General features: G+C 53.0%; 1 protein-coding gene across 1 annotated transcript in view; it reads left to right on the top strand.

The window, feature by feature from the left end:
• ACAN (aggrecan) overlaps positions 1-22,746 on the top strand; it is a 36,040-nt gene that overhangs the window by 12,157 nt on the left and 1,137 nt on the right. The window contains exons 10-18 of the mRNA XM_045561736.1: positions 1,504-1,644; positions 2,737-2,811; positions 6,127-7,604; positions 7,725-9,351; positions 10,211-10,324; positions 17,350-17,463; positions 20,441-20,599; positions 21,029-21,111; positions 21,881-22,025. Coding sequence (XP_045417692.1) covers positions 1,504-1,644; positions 2,737-2,811; positions 6,127-7,604; positions 7,725-9,351; positions 10,211-10,324; positions 17,350-17,463; positions 20,441-20,599; positions 21,029-21,111; positions 21,881-22,025 — 3,936 coding nt within the window. The remainder of the gene's footprint in view (positions 1-1,503; positions 1,645-2,736; positions 2,812-6,126; positions 7,605-7,724; positions 9,352-10,210; positions 10,325-17,349; positions 17,464-20,440; positions 20,600-21,028; positions 21,112-21,880; positions 22,026-22,746) is intronic.

Here is a 22,746-nt window from a genome sequence, read left to right as displayed (position 1 = left end):
CATGGGGTGCCTACTTCAAAGAGAGGTGCTGCAGGGATTCACTGGGATAGTGCATAGGATGCATTTGGCGTAGTGCCAGGGACATAGTGAGTGCTCAACAAATGTTAGCATCATTTTATATATTTATATATACACTATGTGTATATATAATATAGCTTTATTTTATGCACCCTTTAATTTGTACACACTCGTCAAATTCTCTCCTACTTGGAAATATTTTTGCGATGAGTTTAGTCAAATTATTCTGTTGTTCTTCACTAAGCACCAGTAATTCACGTTTTTAACTGACCCATGCTGTGGACACGCTGCTATAGCACCCATCATTCCCATTAGACCTCTGAGAGTGATGTCATGGAGCAGGGCAGTGGGCGTGCCCAGGGCGTGGCCCAGGCATTGCTGGCTCTGATTGGATAAGTTCTCAGTGTCCGTGGACGTTCTGGGTGCACTGACCAGAACGGAGATTGTAATAACAGCTTGTGCTATATTTTAGGCACCATACATCAACACTGAGAGTCTTTGTAACTTCCTGTGAATCAACATTTTTAAATAAAGTTAAGGAAAAACAAAATCCCTAAGTGTCTCCAAGTTTCCCAGACTTCCAGGGTCACCTTTTAAAACCCAAATCCAAGTTCAGCCCCATTTAGACAGCCTCAACAAAGCCAATTCTCTCTCCCAAAGGATTCAATGAGGCTCTTGTCTCAGAACCCCTCTCCCTGCTCTGGGCAGCAGAAGCTAAGCCGGCTAGCCTCGCAGGAAATCCCCAGCCATGTTCCCCGACCCACCTACCCTGACCCTTGGTCAGCTCAGCCTTGTATATCACCCTGCAGAGAAATTCAGCTTCATTCCTGACCAAGCCTACTGCTGGTTTCCCCAAAGCCAGAACAGTTACCCCAGTCGATGAGTCCTGCTTGCACCCCTCCAAGTCCCAGGATGGCTTCATGGAGTTTAAATAGCACCTCCTGCTTTGGGTCCTGACGTACTTGGAACATAATCTCTGTCCCCAATATAGGCAGCATTGTGCAGTGGCTGAGAGCATGGAGCCTTGCACCAGATGCTTGAATTCAAAGATTAGATCTCCCACTTATAAACCACTGACCCTGGATAAATCATGTAACTCTGTGCCTCAGTTTCCTTATCTGTAAAATGGGATAATTAGTATCTATCTCATAAAGTTGTTGTGAGATAAGATGATTTTATATACATAGAACCTTTAGTATAATGCCTGGCATGTATGACAGACTCTGCAGGGGAGGTGGTCCAGACCACCCTGCACTAAACTGCTAATGGTGTGTGCATGTCCATATTGTATAGTTGATGCAAAGGCTGTTATTAATTGAGATGGCAAAGAGACATCTTGCTGAACTGGGAGGTGGGGTGGGGGTAGGCCAGCACGGCTCCATACAGGCCTGGTTCCCCTGACAGTCCCCTAGCTCCACTGAGGAAGGGCCAGGCTGGATAGGTCACTGGTAATTGAGTGACCCTCACCACCCACATCCCCTTTAGGTGTTTCAGCAGTGCCCTCTCCAGGAGAAGAGGAGGGTGGCACACCCACGTCACCCACTGATGTGGAGGACTGGATCGCTACCCAAGTGGTGCCTGGTGTGGCTGGTGTCCCCTTGGAAGAGGAGACAACGGCTGTTCCCTTGGGAGAAGAGACAACTGCTGGCCCCTTGGAGGAGGAGACAAGTGCTATGCCCTTGGGGGAGGAGACAACTGCTGGCCCCTTGGAGGAGACAACTGCTGTGCTCTGGGAGGAGGAGACAAGCGCTGTGCCCTTGGGGGAGGAGACAACTGCTGGCCCCTTGGAGGTGACAACTGCTGTGCCCTGGGAGGAGGAGACAAGCGCTGTGCCCTTGGGGGAGGAGATAACTGCTGGCCCCTTGGAGGTGACAACTGCTGTGCCCTGGGAGGAGGAGACAAGCGCTGTGCCCTTGGGGGAGGAGATAACTGCTGGCCCCTTGGAGGAGACAACTGCTGTGCCCTGGGAGGAGAAGACAAGTGCTATGCCCTTGGGGGAGGAGACAACTGCTGGCCCCTTGGAGGTGACAACTGCTGTGCCCTGGGAGGAGGAGACAAGTGCTGTGCCCTTGGGGGAGGAGACAACTGCTGGCCCCTTGGAGGAGACAACTGCTGTGCCCTGGGAGGAGGAGACAAGTGCTGTGCCCTTGGGGGAGGAGACAACTGCTGGCCCCTTGGAGGAGACAATTGCTGTGCCCTGGGAGGAGGAGACAAGTGCTGTGCCCTTGGGGGAGGAGACAACTGCTGGCCCCTTGGAGGAGACAACTGCTGTGCCCTGGGAGGAGGAGACAAGTGCTGTGCCCTTGGGGGAGGAGATAACTGCTGGCCCCTTGGAGGAGGAGACAAGTGCTATGCCCTTGGAGGTGACAACTGCTGTGCCCTGGGAGGAGGAGACAAGCGCTGTGCCCTTGGGGGAGGAGACAACTGCTGGCCCCTTGGAGGAGACAATTGCTGTGCCCTGGGAGGAGGAGACAAGTGCTGTGCCCTTGGGGGAGGAGATAACTGCTGGCCCCTTGGAGGAGGAGACAAGTGCTATGCCCTTGGAGGTGACAACTGCTGTGCCCTGGGAGGAGGAGACAAGCGCTGTGCCCTTGGGGGAGGAGACAACTGCTGGCCCCTTGGAGGTGACAACTGCTGTGCCCTGGGAGGAGGAGACAAGCGCTGTGCCCTTGGAGGAGACAACTGCTGTGCCCTGGGAGGAAATTACTGCAGTCCCAGACTTCACCGTTGAGCCAGAAAACCAGACAGCATGGGAACCAGCCTACACCCCGGTGGGCACATCCCTACTGCCAGGTCAGTGTGGCTTGGGCTCTGGGACACACCCCTGTCTGCCTATGGTGTCCCTGGGGTCGGGGGAGGTTTCTCTGCCTGGGAACTGTCCTCTGTTTCCCCAGGCCTGGTACCAACTTTGGCCACTTAGCTGGCCTCTGGGACCTCCTCGGAGTGACAAGGATAGACTTGTTCCTAAAACACTCCCACACACCTTCACTATTCCCTTCCCTTTCTTTCTCCTGCACACATATCCCAAATGCTCGGCCCTGTGCCAAGCAGAGGGCCCTCAGCTACCTGTCCTCCTGCACTGACATCCCTACCCTAACTCTCTCTCGTAGGAGGATCTCTAATAGACGGGAGGGAACCGGGGAGGGGCTTATTGTTAGAATTCTGACTGTGACCTGCCTCCTTGCCTTTCTCCTCCTTCCATGTCCTTCTTCTGGGCCAGGCTTCCCAGCCAGAACTTTCCAAATTCCATCTTTCATGATTTAACTGGATGGGACTTAATTGGAAGAAAGCAACAGTCCCCAAACCTTATTCGAAAAAAAATGTTGGCCACTAAGGTTTGGGAAATGCTAGCTTATGGAAATTGACAGGTTTCCTCACTTCAGACCTTTTCAGAGCCTTGAGTATGCTAATATGCACTATAAGTCTCCAAGAGGAGGTGATGAATGCAGTGTGTCCCAAATGAACCTGACCACAGAGACTTTTTTCCCCCACAGAGCATTGTTAACATCTAGTAGATATGACTGAATTAAAACAATGTACAGTAATGTATGTGTGCGCTTAATAGAGTGGGTTCCCCTGGGAATGTGTGCATCTGAAGAAAAGAGTATATCAGAGCTTCCCACTAATTCATCCAGACATGCACCAGCATTCTGTGCATGGTTCCCGAGTAATTTGGTTATACCAGGCACTCCTCTGGGTGCCAGCAATGCAAAACCTGGCATCCCTCCCTGCCGGAAGGTAAGGGAACATCTGTTAAACAGCTGGGAGTCTGGCCTGGAGGCCTCACCAGCAGCCACACCTGCCTGAGGCCTTTCCTCACCCTTCACTAGCACAAGAATAACAGTCCTCGTTGGCATGAGGGTGTGGCTTGGCACAGGACTCTGGCAACCCCTAGTGGGGACTTACCAGTACAAAAGGGGCTCCAGTGGCCCCCTAAAAATGTTTTCCAAACTGCAGTTCCCAACTACCTTGCTGATTTCAGCCACATCTGGAAACTGGCTATACTGTTGTTTATGCCACATGTTTTTCTTTAAATCGACTTTCTTTTAAAAAGAAATTTAAATTTACTTAAAAGAGAAATGTTATATCATGACTGTAAATGGTCATTCCAGTGTGTTTCTGATACACACACACACACACACACACACATACACACACACACATATGAAAATATGCATTACTGCAAGGAGTTAGCTACACTCCCAGCAAAATCAGGTCCCTTTGGCAGGGGTCGTCACAAGGGATATGGAAATAAAAGAAATAGAAAATAGAGAATAGAGAAATAAAAGGAGACACAGAGACAAAAGTATAGTTTATAAAGATGGGGAGTCAGGGGGTCCTCTGGCATTCCCGTGAGCTGTGAGGCCATGAGTGAAGTCCTGCATCAGTATATATTAATGCAGCGATCAGTTGCCAGTGGTAACAGATTTACATAATAACAGGTAGTTCCTTTAGTTTTAAAGTCTCCCCAAAAGCTTCTATAGAACCCTTAATTAACTCTATCTACATGAGCAAACGGTTACAAAATCTTTCTAAGATAAACGTCTAAGTCCTAAGATAAAATAGTCACGTAGCAGAAAGGCTAAACAGAAATATAGTGGCTTTATATTTCTTTATCTAGTTTTTTGTTGATTGAGACAAGTAGTCAGGAGTGAAGCAGGAACTGTCCCTTAGGCCAATTGTTTCTAGCTGCAGGTGTCTGTCAGGTGGGCATTCTTTGATCAGTTCTCAACCTGTGACTTCATGCCAAGCTTTGTCATACAGAAGTGTCAGGCAGGCCTCCCAGTCTGAGAGATGGGCGTCGCCTTGCAAAACGCTACTGACTGGTGAGATGCCCTCCTGAGGAGAGGCAGCTTTTGATCTGTGGACTAACATGTTCACATATTCCTTCAAGGCAAAGCCCTGTAAAACTCATGAAATCTTTTATGTCTCTATAGACCAACACATTACTATCAATATAAAAATAATGTTTTCCTGGGCCCCATCTAAAATCATCTTGCATGCCAGCGCTGCTATCCTTCACTCCCCACCTGCCCGTCCAAGATTCTCCTCCATGCACGAGAGGACTGTGAGCCTGTCCGGCGGGCCCAGCACCCTGAGTGACCAGGTGCTCCCACCTGGGAAATAAGCCCAAAAGTGCATGCAAGGTCCAAAACTCAGCAAGGTTATTTTAAATGCCAGAGGAAACCAGAGCAAAAGAAAAGACTGTGACCATGATTATTTAGAATGGTGGGGTTGTCTTTTCCCTTTTCTCTGTTTTTCAGGTCCCCTATAATCAGGCTGTCAGAACTGAAAAAGTTAATGTGTGTTTACATATAGCACCACCTGGCCCTCCCAACCTCAGAGGGAGGGTTGAGATTAATAGTTCTCACACTCAAGCAAGCATTGGTGTCACCGGGAGGGCTTGTTAGAACACAGCCCCATCCTAGAATTTCAGAATCAGTTTGGCTGGGGAGGGGACTGGGAATCTGCTTCTCTTAACACCGCGGTCCCCAACCCCGAGGCTGCCACCCAGTACGGGTCCGTGGCCTGTTAGGAAACAGGCTGCATATCACCGCCTAAGCTCCACACCACCTCCCCCAAACCCACGACACCCCGCTTCGCCACCCTCAGTCCGTGGGAAAATTGTCTTCCCTGAAACTGGTCCCTGGTGCCAAAAAGGTTGAGGACCACTGCTCTAACAGGCTCTCGGTGATGCCAGGCTGCTGGCCCGGGCTCCATGTTTTGAAGACCATGTGGTTAGACACATGAGTTGAGAATGTGGAAGGACTTGAAGGATGACCCTGGTGTTCTTGGTGGTGGCCAGGACCCCTCATTCAGGGTGCCATGTGACTGGCTCCCTGGGGGTCTCAAAAGCACAGCCTGTACAGCCTGTGGCCGCAAGGGTAGTGGGGGTGCTTCCTGGTGCCCTCCCTCCCTCTCTCCCCTCCTCCCTCCTTCCTTTCCAAGACACTTGCGCAGTTCCATGAGAAAGCATCTGGACTCATCTCTGAGCTCTTGAGAGAAAGGTCTTACTGTGGAAAGAATGGAGTTCAGCTTCTGTGCATAGCTTAAACTGGGGCAGTGTTGACGAACCCACACCTCATCTTTCTTCCTCCTCTCCTCCAGGGACCCCTCCTTCGTGGCCTCCCACTGGTGCGGCAACAGAGGAAAGCACAGAAGGCCCTTCTGCCACTGCAGCGCCCTCTGCCTCAGAGGAGCCGTCCACACCTTCACCCCCGGTGCCCAGCGGAACTGAGCCGCCAGGCTCTGGGGAGGCATCTGGGGCCCCTGACATCAGTGGTGACTTCACAGGCAGTGGAGAAGCATCAGGACACTTTGACTTCAGTGGGCAGCCCTCAGGGATCAGTGCAAGTGGGCTGCCCTCTGGAGAACTTGACTCCAGTGTTCCCACCTCCACAGTGGGCTCAGGCCTGCCGGTGGGAAGTGGACTGCCCTCAGGGGAGGAAGACAGAATTGAGTGGTCTAGCACTCCTGAGGTTAGCAGACTGCCCTCTGGAGGTGAGGGCCTAGAGGGTTCTGCCTCTGGAGTAGGGGACCTCAGTGGACTTCCTTCTGGAGGAGAAGTTCTAGAGACTTCTGCCTCTGGAGTAGAGGACATCAGTGGGCTTCCTTCTGGAGAAGAAAGCCTAGAAACTTCTGCTTCTGGAGTAGAGGATCTCAGTGGGCTTCCTTCTGGAGGAGAAGGTCTAGAGACTTCTGCCTCTGGAGTAGAGGACATCAGTGGGCTTCCTTCTGGAAGTGAAGGCCTAGAGACTTCTGCCTCTGGAGTAGGGGACCTCAGTGGGCTTCCTTCTGGAGAAGAAGTTCTAGAGACTTCTGCCTCTGGAATAGGGGAACTCAGTGGACTTCCTTCTGGAGGAGAAGTTCTAGAGACTTCTGCCTCTGGAGTAGGGGACCTCAGTGGGCTTCCTTCTGGAAAAGAAGGTGAAGAGACTTCTGCCTCTGGAGTAGGGGACCTCAGCAGGCTTCCTTCTGGAGAAGTTCTAGAGACTTCTGCCTCTGGAGTAGAGGACATCAGTGAGCTTCCTTCAGGAAAAGATGGTGTAGAGACTTCTGCCTCTGGAGTAGGGGATGACCTCAGTGGACTTCCTTCTGGAAGGGAGGGTCTAGAGACCTCAGTTTCTGGAGCTGAGGACCTCAGTGGGTTGTCTTCTGGAAAAGAAGACTTGGTGGGTTCTGCTTCTGGAGCCTTGGACTTAGGCGAAGTGCCTTTTGGAACTCCAGAAAGTGGGAAAACTCCAGAACCAAGTGGCCTTCCCTCTGGATTTAGTGGTGAGTACTCTGGAGTAGATGTTGGAAGTGGTCCATCGTCTGGCCTGCCTGACTTTAGTGGACTTCCATCTGGATTCCCAACTGTCTCCCTAGTGGATACGACATTGGTGGAAGTGGTGACAGCCAGCACTGCAACTGAACTGGAAGGGAGGGGAACCATCGGCATCAGTGGTGCAGGAGAAATATCTGGCCTGCCCTTCGGTGAGTTGGACATTAGTGGGGGAGCTAGTGGACTCCCTTCAGGAGCTGAACTCAGTGGCCAAACATCTGGGTCTCCTGACATCAGCGGGGAGACATCTGGACTCTTTGGTGTCAGTGGGCGGCCATCAGGGTTTCCTGATATCAGTGGGGAAGCATCTGGAATTTTTGAGGTGAGTGGGCAGCCATCAGGGTTTCCTGACATCAGTGGGGAAACATCTGGAATTTCTGAGGTGAGTGGACAGCCATCAGGGTTTTCTGATATCAGTGGGGAAACATCTGGAGTGCCTGAGCTTAGCGGACTGTCCTCCGGACAACCAGGTGTCAGTGGAGAAGCTTCTGGAGTTCTTTATGGCAGTGGTCAACCATTTGGCATAACCGACCTGAGTGGAGAAACATCTGGGGTCCCTGATCTCAGTGGGCAGCCATCAGGGTTGCCAGGGTTCAGCGGGACAAAACCTGGAATCCCTGACTTGGTTTCTGGTGCCACGAGTGGCAGTGGTGAATCTTCTGGCATTACATTTGTGGACACCAGTTTGGTTGAAGTGACCCCTACTACATTTAAAGAAGAAGAAGGCTTAGGGTCTGTGGAACTCAGTGGCCTCCCTTCTGGAGAGGCAGATCTGTCAGGCACATCTGGGATAGTGGATATCAGTGGACAATCTTCTGGAGCAACCGATTCCAGTGGGTTTACAACCCAGGCTCCAGAATTCAGTGGCCTACCAAGTGGCATAGCTGAAGTCAGTGGAGAGTTCTCTGGAGCTGAGACTGGGAGCAGCCTGCCCTCAGGAGCATACGACGGCAGTGGGCTTCCGTCAGGTTTCCCCACCGTCTCTCTTGTAGACAGAACTTTGGTGGAATCTGTAACCCAGGCTCCAACAGCCCAAGAAGCAGGAGAAGGGCCTTCAGGCGTTTTGGAACTTAGTGGTGCCCATTCTGGAGCACCAGACATGTCTGGGGACCATTCTGGATTTCTGGACCTAAGTGGGCTGCAGTCCGGGCTGGTAGAGCCAAGTGGAGAAGCACCAAGTACTCCGTATTTCAGTGGGGACTTTGCCAGTACCACCGAGGTAAGTGCAGAATCCTCTGCAGCCACAGGGGCCAGTGGAGAGGCCTCGGGACTTCCAGAAGTTACTTTATTCACTTCTGAGTTTGTGGAGGGTGTTACTGAACCAACTGTTTCTCAGGAACTTGGCCAAAGACCCCCTGTGACATACACACCCCAACTTTTTGAGTCCAGTGGAGAAGCCTCTGTGTCTGGGGACATTAGTGGAGTTGTACCAGTGCTCCCTGGGTCTGGGGTAGAAGCGTCATCAGTCCCAGAATCCAGCAGTGAGACGTCTGCCTATCCTGAGGCCGAGGTGGGGGCATCTGCTGCCCCTGAGGCCAGCGGAGAAGCCTCTGGGTCCCCGGATCTGAGTGGAACCACCTCTGCATTCCACGAAGCTGATCTCGAGAGAGCCTCAGGCCTGGGGGTGAGCGGCAGCACTTTGACTTTTCAGGAAGGCCCCAGCGAGGGGTCGGCTGCCCCGGAAGTGAGTGGAGAATCGACCACCACCTACTACTCTGGCACAGAGGCATCGGGCTTGCCTTCCGCCACTCCCATGGCTTCTGGAGACAGGACTGAAATAAGTGGAGACCTGTCTGGTCAAACCTCGGGGCTGGATGTTGTCATCAGCACCAGCGTCCCAGAGTCTGAGTGGACCCAGCAGACCCAGCGCCCTGCAGAGGCACATCTGGAAATTGAGTCCTCAAGTCCCCTGTACTCAGGAGAAGAGACCCAAACAGCCACCTTCCCGACAGACGCTTCCGTCCCAACTTCTCCAGAAGGGACAGGTGAATCAGAGTCCACTGTCGCAGGTATTGTTGGCATTTTCCCACCTTAAATGTGTTTGGGCAGTTCAGACTGTCGGCTACTATAGCATAGCAGGAGGCAGGGCAGCTCGAAGGTTCCAAGCTCAGCCCCACCATAGATTAGCTGTGCAGCCTCAGGCAAGATTTTTAGCCTCATCTGTGAAATGGGAATAGTACCAGGGAAGATTAAACTGAACGTAAATATAGAAAAAGAGAGCACTTAGCTTCATAATTTGCACACAGTGCACACTTATAAATATTAGTGATTGTTATCATCACGGTGGAGTTGAACTCATATGAGTTTTTACATGTGAATTCAACTATCTGTGGTTGGCACAGGCAGAGAGAGGGATGACTAGATAGTGCTAGAAATTCTGCTCGTGCACCCTGCCCTGGAGCGAGTGTGAGATGAGAGGGTAAATCGCTAATGACATTTATGTCCAAATATTTATTTTGTGCAAGGTGTAAGCAACTATAAAGTATCATTTTGGCTACATCCTGAGTTCAGATGCTGCATCCCCGCCCCCATCCTAGTACAAAAGGACTCCTGTGCTATTGTGATTATCTCACCTCAACACTCTCCTGGGCTCCCGCAGTGAGCACCTTAGTGGATTTTCTTTTGTTTTTTGCTTTGGGATGCCTTGCACCTCCCTTAGTGCTGAGAAAGCTTTCACAGTCAGAGACTTCCCCACTTAGATGCTGGGGGACAGGGGCCCAGGAGGGACAGAGTCCCGAGAAACTTGCTGATCCAAAGCCAGCCTTGTGGACTTCAGGGACCTCATGCCCCAACTTCGAGGCTTAGAGACTACCCTTGCACCCGGGCGGCTGTGTTCTTGATGCTCAAACTCTCCCCGGGGGGTTGTAGCCCCCGCCAGGTCCTGTGCCAAGGAGTTCTGTGGTGCTGGGACCTGCCAGGAAAAAGAGGGACACGTCACATGCCTGTGCCCCCCTGGCTACACTGGCAAGCACTGCGACATAGGTAAGACCCTCATGGACATGGGGGATGAGGTTGGGGGTGCTGCAAGGACTCCTGCATCCCCAGAAGGGGACCCAGGCGGGAGGAGGCCACCAAGGTCAGCTGAAGCTCAGGCTTCTCAGGCTGGGAAGGAAAAGGGCACAATGACATGTTGAGGACAGAAGCCACAGGATAAACATGACTCACCTTTCTAAAGTGTCTAGGTTAAGAGAAAAAAGGCAAGTTAAGTAATTCAGCTGGTAAGTAGTTTTATATTGAGCCAATGATTATTATATGAGTAGAATGAAAAATGTGCTTGAATTTTGGAGATAAAACTTGAGACTTCAAAGAATTGTTGATCATAGGGTGAGTATCAAATACAGTGATCACACCCTCGTCCCTGGCCAGGAGTCTCTGAGGGGAGCCGTCTTGCATCGTGCGGAGTGAACCCCCCTGGGAAAGCCCTTGCAGTCACCTCCGTGCTTGGGTCTGGTTTGGGTCCCCCTCTTGCCCTCAAGGAAACACACAGAGCTAATCACCCCAGCACAGGGGGCAGGGGCATGTTTCCCCGGGCACCCACTACTCCGGAGCCTCTGTCTGTCTTAGCCATGTGTCGAGCAGCTTATGGGTTAGGCAAAGAGCCTGGGGACCTTCTGATGTGAGGCAGCCCCCAAAACGAGATGATTAGAATCTGTCCGTCGTTCTGTGGCCGCATCTGAGGCCTGTGGCCACAATGACATCTTATCTCTTCAACATCACCACCCTTGAGGGGAGAAATGCCCAGTTACCTCCAAGCTCCTGTTCCTGGGCTAGCTCTCTCCACTGCCCCAGTGCCCTTGTCCCCAGCCCCTCTCCGAAGCCAAGAAGCAGAGGCCCAGGGTCTCTCGTTCCTAGCACACACGCAAAAATGGAGAGATGAATCCTGGGGAAGAAACAATCACTACCGGGTAAACCATGCCAAGCAGCTATCCTCCCAGCCTTTACATCACACACAAAGAAGGATTCTGTGTTTATATATATTAATATATATGCAAATTAACACATCATTATATATTATATACTCATATAATATAAGTCTACTGTATACACGCGGCCCTTATACAGTGAACATATATGTATATATAAACAGGCACAGGGGAGACGCCCATTACTCTTCCCCACGCATGGGCTCCAAGGCCGGAAAGAGTGTGCTCTCCCAGGAAGGTCCTGGCCTTACTGCCGAGGGGACAGCATGTCCTCTGGGCCATAGTGACCCCAGGGACTGCAACTGCACCCTCTGTCACCCACCCCTGATAGATGACTCTGTCTTAGCAGCTCCTTCCCAACTTTATACTTGAAGCAAACACGTGGCACTGGTGTCAGAAAGCACAGCAAGGCTCGTGTCCTTGGCAAACCCGAAATTAGTAGAAATAGGTGACGGTGGACCTTAACTTTCTGCTGGGAGGACAGCCTTTCTCTGATCCTGTATATTTCCAATGGGCTTTCAGTCCCGCGATCTCTCCCTGGTAGCTGTGCGAGCAGCTTGGTAATGACCAGATCCATTAGAAACGGCACGCAGAGAGCTTCCTCCTTCGCCCGACTCCGCTGCGGGGGTGAGCGGAATCAAGAACCAGGTTCTAATTCACTTGTTTAGCTCGCTCGCTCGTCTACATAAGACACTCCCTCTCAAATGTAACCCGCTGCTGGCTCAGAAAGCTGCAGCTGGACGTCAGGGGGCCCGGCGTGGGGAGGGCTGTGGAGTCCGAGTTGGTCGATTGAACACTTAAAGCCGAGCCCTCACCTTCCTTGTTTGTAAACAGTGATCAGTGGGAGTGGTCTCAGCTTTAAAAAAAAAAAACAAATACGATGCCTGAGACCTACCCCCACGAATTCTGACTGAAATAGTCCTGTGGCCTTGGCAATAGGGTTTTAAAACTCCCAGGTGACTCCAGTGTGCAGCCAGGGCTGGGAACCACCGCTGCAAGGATTAAGATCGTCTGAGTGCAGCCTCCGCCCAGAAGAGGCATTTAGTAAAACTCGGTTCCCCTTCTCCCCCTCTCACTCCGCCAGTCAGGAAAAGCTTCAGCATCTCCAACGAGCAAGTGCTGAGGACCAGCCCAGCACAAAACCTGAGGTCTTATTTCCCAGGACTGTACCCCTGGGGTCCCAAGTCACTCCTGTTCAATTTAGCTCGAGGTTCAAATGCTTCCAGAAGGACGGCAGGTGGCGCCCACTCTGCACGGGTGACCCACCGCTGTCTTGCACTAGAACCGGGGGCCACAGGTTGTTAAAAAGACCACACACAGGTCAGTATCTCCAGGGGCCACAGGTAGCAAAATGCAGCGTTATTCCTGTGGCAATATTTGAGTACTCGGAGAAAACTTCCGCCTAATAAAGGGGGTTAGAAGTTGTGTTTAGTCCTAAAAAAAAATTTTGACAAGGACTGTCACCTTGTCTAGTCAGTATTCCATGAACAAGTTCTTGATAAGTTATTAATCAGTAGTTTTGACTTCAAAACAAACATCTGCTTAATGAACACTCAGATTCTTTGGCAATTAGAAGCAGGACTATTCCACTCTGACCCACCTAAAAGGCAGCACCATCTTCCCCGCCTCCCTTGTTGATAGGACTGGGCTTCTGCCTCAACTCTGAGGTTTATTTCTCACTCTGTCGCCCCAGCTGGGGTGTAGTGGAGCAATCACAGCTCACCGCAGCTTCCAACTCCTGGGCTCAAGTGATCCTCCCACCTGAGTCTCATGAGTAGCTGAAACTACAGGTGGTTGCCACCATACCCAGCTAATTTTTTTTGACAGGGATGTCTTGTTATGTTGCCTAGGCTGGTCTTGAACCCCTGGCCTCAAGCGATCCTCCCGCCTCAGCCTCCCAAAGCTCTGGGATTATACATGTGCCTGGCTACAACTCTGAGGTTTCTATCCTGGCTGCCACTTAGAATCACATGGGGTGGTTTTTAAAAGCATATGCCTGGGCCCTGAGATACTCTGATTCAATCCCAGCACTGGTGCTTTTAAAAAAATCTTTCAATAAAAAATATTTTTTAAACTACTCCAGTGATTCTAATGTGCAGCCAAGGTTGAAAAATACTGTTCTAACCAGATCTCACATCCAATTTCCAGTCATCACTGGTGCTATGTGGATGTCTCTTAACTCCTCAGGGAGAAGGGTATGAACTTAATCATATTTTTCACTTTCTAGGTTTGGCGCTCAGATCTGTGATCTGACACTGTCTCTTCCTCTAGGGGAGATATTTTAATTTCAGTGAAACCTTTATCCCTAGGAAAGAAATGCTTTCAAACCAAACCAAAATCCAAGGTTACAAGTGAAAACACAAGAATACAAATTATGCCTTCTTGACCTAACCAAAAAGTTCATGCGCAGATTTTAACAGGCAATTAATTGAATTTAAGAAGCAGGATATTAAAGTTATATTCAAGATCAACTTTTAAAATATAAAAGACTTGAAAGAGTATCAATAATCATAGCATACTTTTTAATTTAATGATGTTTGTCTTAAAAGCAAATTAGGACTGGTAAATGTGCTCTTAACATTTTTCTTTCAATTGTGTAACAGACTCAACCAGAAAGTTGGTGTGTCTACTTAGGTGTGTCCATCCTGAGTGATCGTAGGTCTTGGCAGGGTGCAGAGCATCCACTGAGTTAAGAAATGTTTTCTATATTTCTTGAGGGGATTTTCCCCCACACTTGCTCAGGAAAGTTATGTCCAGATTCATCACATACAGCTGCACTAGTTGTGCACTGAACAACTTGAGTAGTACCATTCATATCGTAGTCTTTAGGAGTGGTGACCCCTTTCGTTGAATATCCTTTGAGTCAAAGCACCTCTTGTCACGCTTCATTCAGCATTTTCTATGAGCCAAATAAACTCTCGCTCCCTGGAAGGTCCGGGGCTCTGACCCAGGCAAAAGCTGGAGAAGACCTCTTCCAGCTGGAGGCCTGGAATCTCCAACTGAAGTGATTATTTGCAAGTATCTCTACTCCCCTAGCCATTACCGGGGGCTCTCAGTTATTTTCTCTCCTAAGTTAGAGATGTTGCTGGAGGGCCTTGTTCAGGAGAAAAGCAACTCTTCTGGTCACAGCAGTGGGAAGAGGACCCCAGAGTCCTGGCACCCCCCACAGGAGTGGTGGGGTAAGCCCTCGAGGGCTGCACAGAAGTGGTAGCAGGTGCTGAGAGTCCAGGGGCCCAGAGTCTCTCTCCCTCCACGTGGGACAGAGGCCCAACTTCCAGTCTCATTTCCTGACTCCTCCATCTCTTCCAGCCTTTCTCCCCCACATACAGATTGGGCAGATCACTTCACTGTGTTCTTACCTGTAAGTAGCATAACAGTGCCTGTGGCCACCAGACAGGACAACATACAGGAAGGATAATGTGTGTGTGAGTCAGCATTTGGCTCAGAGGAGGTTCTCAACAGTTCTTGGTTCCCTCCCTGTCCTCTCTTCCTTCATGAAGTCTGCGCATTGCCCAAAGCCCTTCCCTCCCTCCACCTGTGAGCACCTTGTCCGGGATCCCTCACTCTGTGCTCACAGCAGGGCCCAGCCCAATCCTCTGTTGGCTCCAGAAGCCAAACAATGTCCTATGTGCCCATCACACAGCGAGGTGGGCAGTGCAGGCCAGAATGGCTCTCCCAGCCAGAGGGGGAGGAGATGAGGCACCACAGGCCTGATTGGCTGACGAGGACGCCCCACAGGTCGCCCAGCCCTCTCCCAAGTGCTGAAGATGCCGATTCAGCCTCTCCAAGCTGTCCCAGTGGCAACCACAGGCTCTCTGGTTCTCAGGACCGTGGCCCTTCCTTCCCCCCTCATCTGTGAATCCAGGGCCCTGCCAAAACCAGCTCTGAGTGCAGGAATGGGTCCCTTCAGTCCCCGCGGCATTTTTAGATTTTGTGCCCTGGCCATACACAGAAAACAACACTTCCCCTGGACCTCGGGCCGCCTGGGGACAGATGACGTGCAATCAGCCTGTGGGACAACAGAAGCCCCCCGGCCCGGCCTCCCTCCAGGCCTCCCACCTGCCCTGCCCTTGCTCCCATGGGCCGCCTCAAGGCCCCAGGGTTGATGTCTGGCTCTTCTTCCCAGAGGCCATTCCTGTCCCTCCCTGCTCTGTACGACTGCTTTAGCGCCTACATTTGCTTAATTCCCCTTGCCCAGTGCTTCCCATCTCCCATAATGACGCTAATGGACAAGAGAACAGTAGCTTTCCCGAAGCAGGAGAGCCGCCCCCAGCTTCCGCCCCGCCGACCGGCCTGACCTATTGCTGCTACTGCTGCTGCTGGGAATCCTGGGGCATGCTGGGAGCCCAAGTGCATGCTGGGAGTTCGCCCATTCCTCCATGCATTTGGTGTTGCTTGGAACAGTTCCAAGCTTGGAACTGTTGGTGTCTAGTCCGTGGTGTGCACTCCCTGAGTGGACGTTAAGGACTTCGTGGGAAGAGAGAGATACCTGACAACTGGAAATTAGGAGCTTCATGGGATGAGCAAGATGCCTGAGAACTGGGGATTTGCAGGCCACCATGGCACAAACCCAGCCCTGGCCTAGAAGGTGTCTACTGTGCACTAGCACACGGACCCAGAGGAAAGTGCTTTTGCCATCTTAGCAGAGGATTGACTTTTAGGTCTGGTTTGCTCTATGGGAGGCAAGAGCTAAGTCCTGGCACATGTTTAGGACTCTGAGGTCCTATTCCCAACACAGGGCTTCACTGCTTTTGTGGAGACTACCTAGCGACATGTCATCAGATCCTGAAGGTTGTATGAACACAGTGCACATACCAAGGCTTAGAATCTTCAAACCACACATCATGGTGCCCCAGAAGCCAGTGGGACCCACTCACGGCAGAATTTTATTGATCTCCTGGCAAGAGGAGCTTCATAATTCCTTTTATGGTGTTTCTAGGAGAGGAAACCCAGAAAAAAATAAGAAGGCAGGAAACTTTGGAGTATTAAACACCAAGAGAGCAGAAGAGATCCCCCAGGGTTCCTGATCTCTCAGAAAGATGCAGAAAGACCAGATTAAGAGATCCAGTTCTTACCTTGGCTAACTGATGAAAATTTGAAGCAAAGGCCAATGACTTACCAATTGAAGCCCCACAGAGAAGTTTGATCAGAAAGAACGTCTTGGGACCAGAAGAACAGAAGGAAAGGAGAGCCTATCCAAGAAGGGGAAGCTGATGGGGACCAGCCTGTGTCCCAGGCTGGTGCTGGTGGACAGCCACTTACTAAGCACCTCCCTGGCTTCAAACACTTGTCTACCACTAGCCCAGATGGAGCCTCTCTAGAAATGCTGACTCACTGGAGATACTCCCCTCTGAGAACTTAAAGGCAGAAGACTATATCAGGAAATGTTGGGCAGGGTATCTGTCCCTCTTCCAAGAGAAAGATCCTGGCTTCATTTTAACAAGATATTCTAAAATCTTATTTACTGAAGACAGTGAAGCTGTCTGCAACCCAAGAAGTCTACTGAGTCTCATGTAATATCCCATGGTGCCATTTTCTCATGGATCTACACTCCGCAGATCATTTTTAGGTTGTTCATTCTGGGACTTCATGGCCTTGCCTTTTTCCCTGGTTCTTAACTACAGAGGAAGCCAGGGGAAAAAAGGCCTCTAACCAAGCTTCAGGAACTTGACTTCCTGTGTTCTCACTCACCACCATGTTCACAGCCAGTTCAAAGCCCAATGGCTTCTTAAAATAGTCACAAGAGGAGTTATCTTGAAGGAACTCCATGCTCACTCTCCCGAAAGGCATTTGGCTTTAGAAGTGCCAGATCTCTTCAACCCACTGGGAAACCTGGCTCCAGCGCTACGAGCTTGCCAATCAAGAGTCACACATACCCAGGAACACCTTTGTCTGGATCACTGCTTCAGCACTCCAAGATGGCGGCAGCAGCAGCAGCAGCAGCAACAGTTCTCAGGAAAATCAGCCAGTTCCCTCCCAGGGCTCTGAAGAGCAGCAGGGCTGGCCACCCATAAGGAGGCCCCAGTGCTTGTGAGGCTGGAGTTGCCTGCAGGAGTCCTAATGGTGGCCCTTGGTTTCTTGCAGACATTGATGAGTGCCTCTCAAGCCCTTGTCTGAATGGAGCCACCTGCGTGGATGCCATCGAGTATTTCACATGCTTATGCCTTCCCAGCTACGGAGGGGACCTGTGTGAGATCGGTACGGCCGTCTCGGCTTCAGCTAATGTCACTAACTGCTGCTCCCCCTCCTCCTCCCTCATCTTCCCTTCTAACCACAGGCTCCAGGCCCCAGCTGGGGCCCCCAAGGTCCATCTGGACAGCCATACCAGGGACCACAGCAGAAAAGTCTACCCCCTGATTCCCGTTCTTTCTCTTGCTCTTCCCCTCGAAGACCCTCCTCTGGGGCACTGGCTGATCTGACTGTAGGAGAGACATGCGGGTTGAGCCAGCCCGCACTTTGGAAGGAGGGCTCTGGGAACCTTTAAAACACTAACCTTCTCCAGCGATCCAGACCTGCTGATGCCACCACTGAGGCTGGTGCGTGTGTCAGACTAAGAGGACAGAGCTGATTCCAGGCATTTGTCTTGAAGGAAGCCATGGAGTGGGAGTAATTGGTTCTCACTCCAGATGACAGTCACGGATTTTCTCAGTCTGGTCATGGGCATGCATCTGCCCATAGAACCTTTGTGGCTCCTTCATGGCTCTGGGAGCCACTGTGCCACACTGGCCCAGCTGCCTTCCTCTTCTCCTGGGGTGAGAGCTATGGTTGGTCTGCCTGAGAGCTCCCATGTCACCAGCATGCTCAAGTCATGCATGAGCAGGGACTGCTGCATGTCACCTTCTCCTCATCACCACTGTGACAGTTGCCATGTCAATGCCACATTAGCCCATGCTTTCTTTCTTCGTCTCTCGTGCAAAGCAAAGGGCTGGCCAGAGAGAACAGAGCCTTGTTGCGAGGGGCAGGGCTGAGTTTCCTCTCTCAAGCCTTGCCAACCACTCCACTTCTTCATCTGAGCAGAGCTGCCAGCTCTGCAAGGGGAGCTGTGTGCCAGGAAGCCTCCCAGGGCCAGACTGAGCCCTCAGCCTGCTCACCTTTCATGCTTCCTGGTTTCCCCCGAGCCTCCCGGACCTCAAGGGCTTCCCAGCTCAGAAAAGGGGAGACGAGACTTTTGGATGCTCATAGCCATGGTCCACACAGAACTGGAAGGGTGCAGGGGCTCAGCTTAAAACCCTTTTCAATGAACTCTCAAATTGGACACCCAGAAACTTCCAGAAAGCTGGTGAAACTCTTGGGAAGTCTCCCTTTAGTCCTAAGCAGTGTGGGGAGGTAGTTTTGGATTCCATGTTCCTTGGAGGTATTGCCAAGGTTACAGACTGGTAGAAGACATTAAGGCTTCTGGAAGAAAAGACTTGGACTCCCTCCCCTACAGTTTTCCACCCTCTGTCCTGACCCAAAGACACCAAGAAATTGGTGCATGGGTCTTGGCTGGGGCGGGAGTGGAGAGCTACAAGGATTTTCTCCTCAGGATGTCAGCACATTTGCCGCAGGGGAGAAGGGTCTGGAACATCCATGCAGACAACAGCTCTTGGGTCCCAGACTGGGAAAGGGGCTCTGCTGGAATGGAAGCAGGACCCTCGCTGGGCTGTGCACCCTGATGGAGCAGAGAGATGGTGCTGGAGCCACCCAGCTGGGCCCTGGGCCTGGGTGCGCAGCCAAGCAGGCTGCCTCTCTTCTCCCATCCCAGTCCTGAGCCCTCACCTCCCACGAGCGCTGCCTGCCATGGCTCTGCCTGCAGCATCCAGCCATCCTGCAAATCTGTGTCTGTCTCCCCAGAGCCTCCATCCTGCATGCCCCCAACCACCCCCCAGCAGCTGCACCCTCCAACTCTGCCTGCCCAGCTCAGCCCCCAGGCACTAAGGGGGCCCCAAACCTGACCCCACAAGCCAGCCCTGGGATGCCTCTTTATGGTGCTGAGCTACCTCTGAGGCCTCTCTGCCCCTTTCTCACCCTTTGCTCACCCCTTGGGGAAGGCGTGGGTAGCAGGGGACCCTCCTACTGCTCTGCCTCTCTCCTTTCCGGCTGTTGGCCTCCCGCCTCCTCTCTCTCCACTGTCTGCAGCTGTCTCTCCTCCATCTTGCCAAGCACCAGCCCTTCAGCCTAAGACTCCTTACTCTCAGGTACTGGTCCTTCCTTCCTGGGACAGCCAGACTGTGGCACCCCATCCTGGAGGCTGCCGTGCAGCCTGGGGGGGTTCATGGCTCTCCACTCAGCCCCAGGACCCTCCACCCAGACGGCCCCAGGGAAGAGGAAGGGAGGGCCTTGGAATTTGCCCTGCCCAGTGCTATCTCATCTGCCGATGCCTGAGGTATAAACACTCCCAGCAGGGCCAACGTAAAGCTACCGACATGATGTCACTGAAGTCAGAGCTGGGAAGAGACTGTCACAATTGATTCTCTCAAGCCTGAGGGAGCCACTCCAGTGTGCCCTGCCTCTGCCCCTCTGGGCTCCTCCATGAGTTAGCTTTGTGCAGAGAGAAGCTCCTCCACTCTCCCCATCTGCCACCAAAATAAAATAAAATGAAATAAAATAAAAAGCCAGGGCCCCTGGGTCGTGGACCCCCCGTTGGCTGTCTCGCCCTCCAGGGGGCCAGCTCTGAACGATGGCCTTAGGGCCTGAGTCTTCTTTGGACCCAAAGCAGACTTATTTCTCTGGTCTTCTGTCCCTACCGAGGTTCTGCAGGAAGGAAGTGACCGGTTCCATTCTGTGCCCAGCACGGCTCTTCTATCCCTGGAGCCCCTCATGGCCTCGGCACCATTTTTGCCTTAAATCTCAAAACCTCCCACCTTCCCACCTCTTTGGTGGGAAGCCTGGCCTGCTGACCTCTCCAGCCCCCCAGAGCAGGCATCAGCAGAGGAAAGCTTGGGAGACGGGAGAGTGTGACAGCGGGGAAAGAAAGCATCCCTGGCATCTCCCAGAGTGGGAACGTGCTCAGAGGTTCCTGGGGCCAGGCCCTCCTGGCTTCAACCGTGACCCTCTCTCCAGCTGGGCCCCCCTTCCTCTGAGGGCACAGCATGTGAGGTGGGGTGAGTGCAGGAATCCATGCCACAGCCTGGCAGCACCTGCATCCCCAGTGGGCCTCGGACCCCTCCCTTCAAGCCCCCGCCCTGTGTTGCAGACCAGGAGGTGTGTGAGGAGGGCTGGACCAAGTTCCAGGGCAACTGTTACCGCCATTTCCCCGACCGCGAGACCTGGGTGGACGCCGAGGGCCGGTGCCGGGAGCATCAGTCACACCTGAGCAGCATCGTCACCCCAGAGGAGCAGGAGTTTGTCAACAGTGAGTGTGGCGGGGCCCATGGGGCCTGGGAAGAAAGTGGCCACCTGGGCAAACGACCTCATCTTTCAGGAGTCAGCAGACTGGGGCCCGGCGAGGCTGCAGGGGAGGGGACCGGGAGGGGAACAGTGTGCCCGGGTCTGAGTTCCCTGAGAGCAGAAGACAGAGGTCTCTGGGGCCAGCAGCTCTGGCTGCACCAGGACAGCCCCTTGCCAGTCAGAGTCAGCCCCAGACTAACCTGGCTGTCACCAGTCTAGGCCAGCTTGGAGTGGAGGTCCAAAGTGCACTCTAAACACGTGTGTGCTAAGACCCTTGCAAGGACCTGAGAGGCGGGTGGCATGCTCCTAAGAGCCCACCCACCGCCGTCCCCTCCCTCCCCTCTGCCTCTGTGAGCCCAAGTTGCTCGGACCGACACCCTCGTCCTCTCTCCAGACAACGCCCAAGACTACCAGTGGATCGGCCTGAATGACAGGACCATCGAAGGCGACTTCCGCTGGTCAGACGGACACTCCTTGGTGAGTTCTACGGGGGCACAGCTGGCAGCCCAGAGGAGAGGGGGCGGAATAAAGACCCCCAGGGAGAGATGAGTCCAAACCCCTGCAGCCCTAGAGGGCAGGGGCTGTGTCTCCACCTCTGCCTCCGGAGAGCAGCCTGGGGCGGGACAGGTTGAGCGATGATGGCATCGGGAGGGAAGTGAGGGAGTAACAGCAAACCTCCGTGAGGGAGACGTGGAAGCTTGTCCACAGAGGACCCGCGTCTACTCCAGGAGACAGACAGAAGGCCACACAGATGCCAAGTGGACAGGAGGGGCAGTCAGTGAGGGCAGAGGGCCTCAGGGAAGGCTCCCTGGAAGAGGAGGACTTGAAGGGGGCACTGGGGCCAGGCTGCAGGGAGAAGCCTGGCGCACTGCCCTGGTGGGTGGAGTCCGGACTGGAGAGCCCTGTTTCTGCCACCCAGCCCTGCCCAGGCAGGGCAGCCTGTGTGGTTGGCCCTTCTGGAAAAGAACGGGGACTGTGACTCCCCGGACCAGACCCAGGCTTCGTGGCCCATTCCCTGGAGGAGCCGTGGGTTCCGCTGTGTCTGGGGCAACCCTGACCATAGTCCCTGGGGCCTTTGTGCCGCTCCTGGATGAGCCAGAAGTTGGGGCAAAAGAGAAAGGAGATGGGGATAGGCTCCATGGGGAAGAAAGTGGAGTCAGGCCAAGCTGTGCTCCCGCTACCCCCACCTCACCCCTTCCCCTCCTCACCCCTTCCCCTCCTCACCCCTTCCCCACTCCCACCGCAGCAATTTGAGAACTGGCGCCCGAACCAGCCCGACAACTTCTTTGCCACCGGAGAGGACTGCGTGGTGATGATCTGGCACGAGAAGGGCGAGTGGAATGATGTTCCCTGCAATTACCACCTGCCCTTCACCTGTAAAAAGGGCACAGGTGAGCTGGGGCCCGGGAGGGGGCCCAGAGTGGGTAAGGTCAAGACTTCCAGCTGTGGGTGAGGCTATTGCTGTGTGCCGGGGCCGAGTCCCTTGTGTCCTGGCTGCGGGTGTCTCCTCATCTGTCCAACAGGCAGACTGGAGCTGGCCGGGGGCCCCTCCCAGCACCAGCATCCCGGGGCCAATGGCAAGGGCAAGCTCACTGCTCGGGACCGTTTGCAGGGACAGCGAGCATGTGAAGGTCACAGGCTAGAGGACAGGATCCCCCACTCCACACATCAAACTGTCCCTTGGACATCGACAATAGAAAGTCACCCTCAGGGGCACCTCGGTTGGGAGCCTTCCTGTCTCTGGGGTCCCCAAGTCCATCAGCCACAGCATCAGAGTTGTCAGGCCTTGATCCCTCAGCTTTGAGTCTGTGGACTTCGAGGTGCTGGAAGTACACACCCCACCCGCCCCTGCTCATGGCTTCTCGTCCCCCAGGCCTCCTGCGGGTCCCACTTCCCCTTGAACTGGATGCTCCCGTAAAACTGGGCTCTTGCCCTCTTTCCCTTTCTCCCTCCCTTTTGTCTTCTCTTCCGTCCCCTTAAGGACCCTGCCCCTGTATTCCCTTCCTGCTGCTCTAAGTCATTGAGGAGCTCGGATGTTAGAACCAGCAGTTTCCAAATTCTCAGTGCCCAGGGCTCACTGGCAGGGGCTCGGTGCCCCTCCCGTGGTGCCTC

This window comes from Lemur catta, chromosome 9, assembly GCF_020740605.2.
Source record: "Lemur catta isolate mLemCat1 chromosome 9, mLemCat1.pri, whole genome shotgun sequence".
Classification (NCBI taxonomy): Eukaryota; Metazoa; Chordata; class Mammalia; order Primates; family Lemuridae; genus Lemur; species Lemur catta.
The sequence above is the reverse complement of the archived record's forward strand: the minus strand, read 5'-3'. Positions and strand labels throughout refer to the sequence as shown.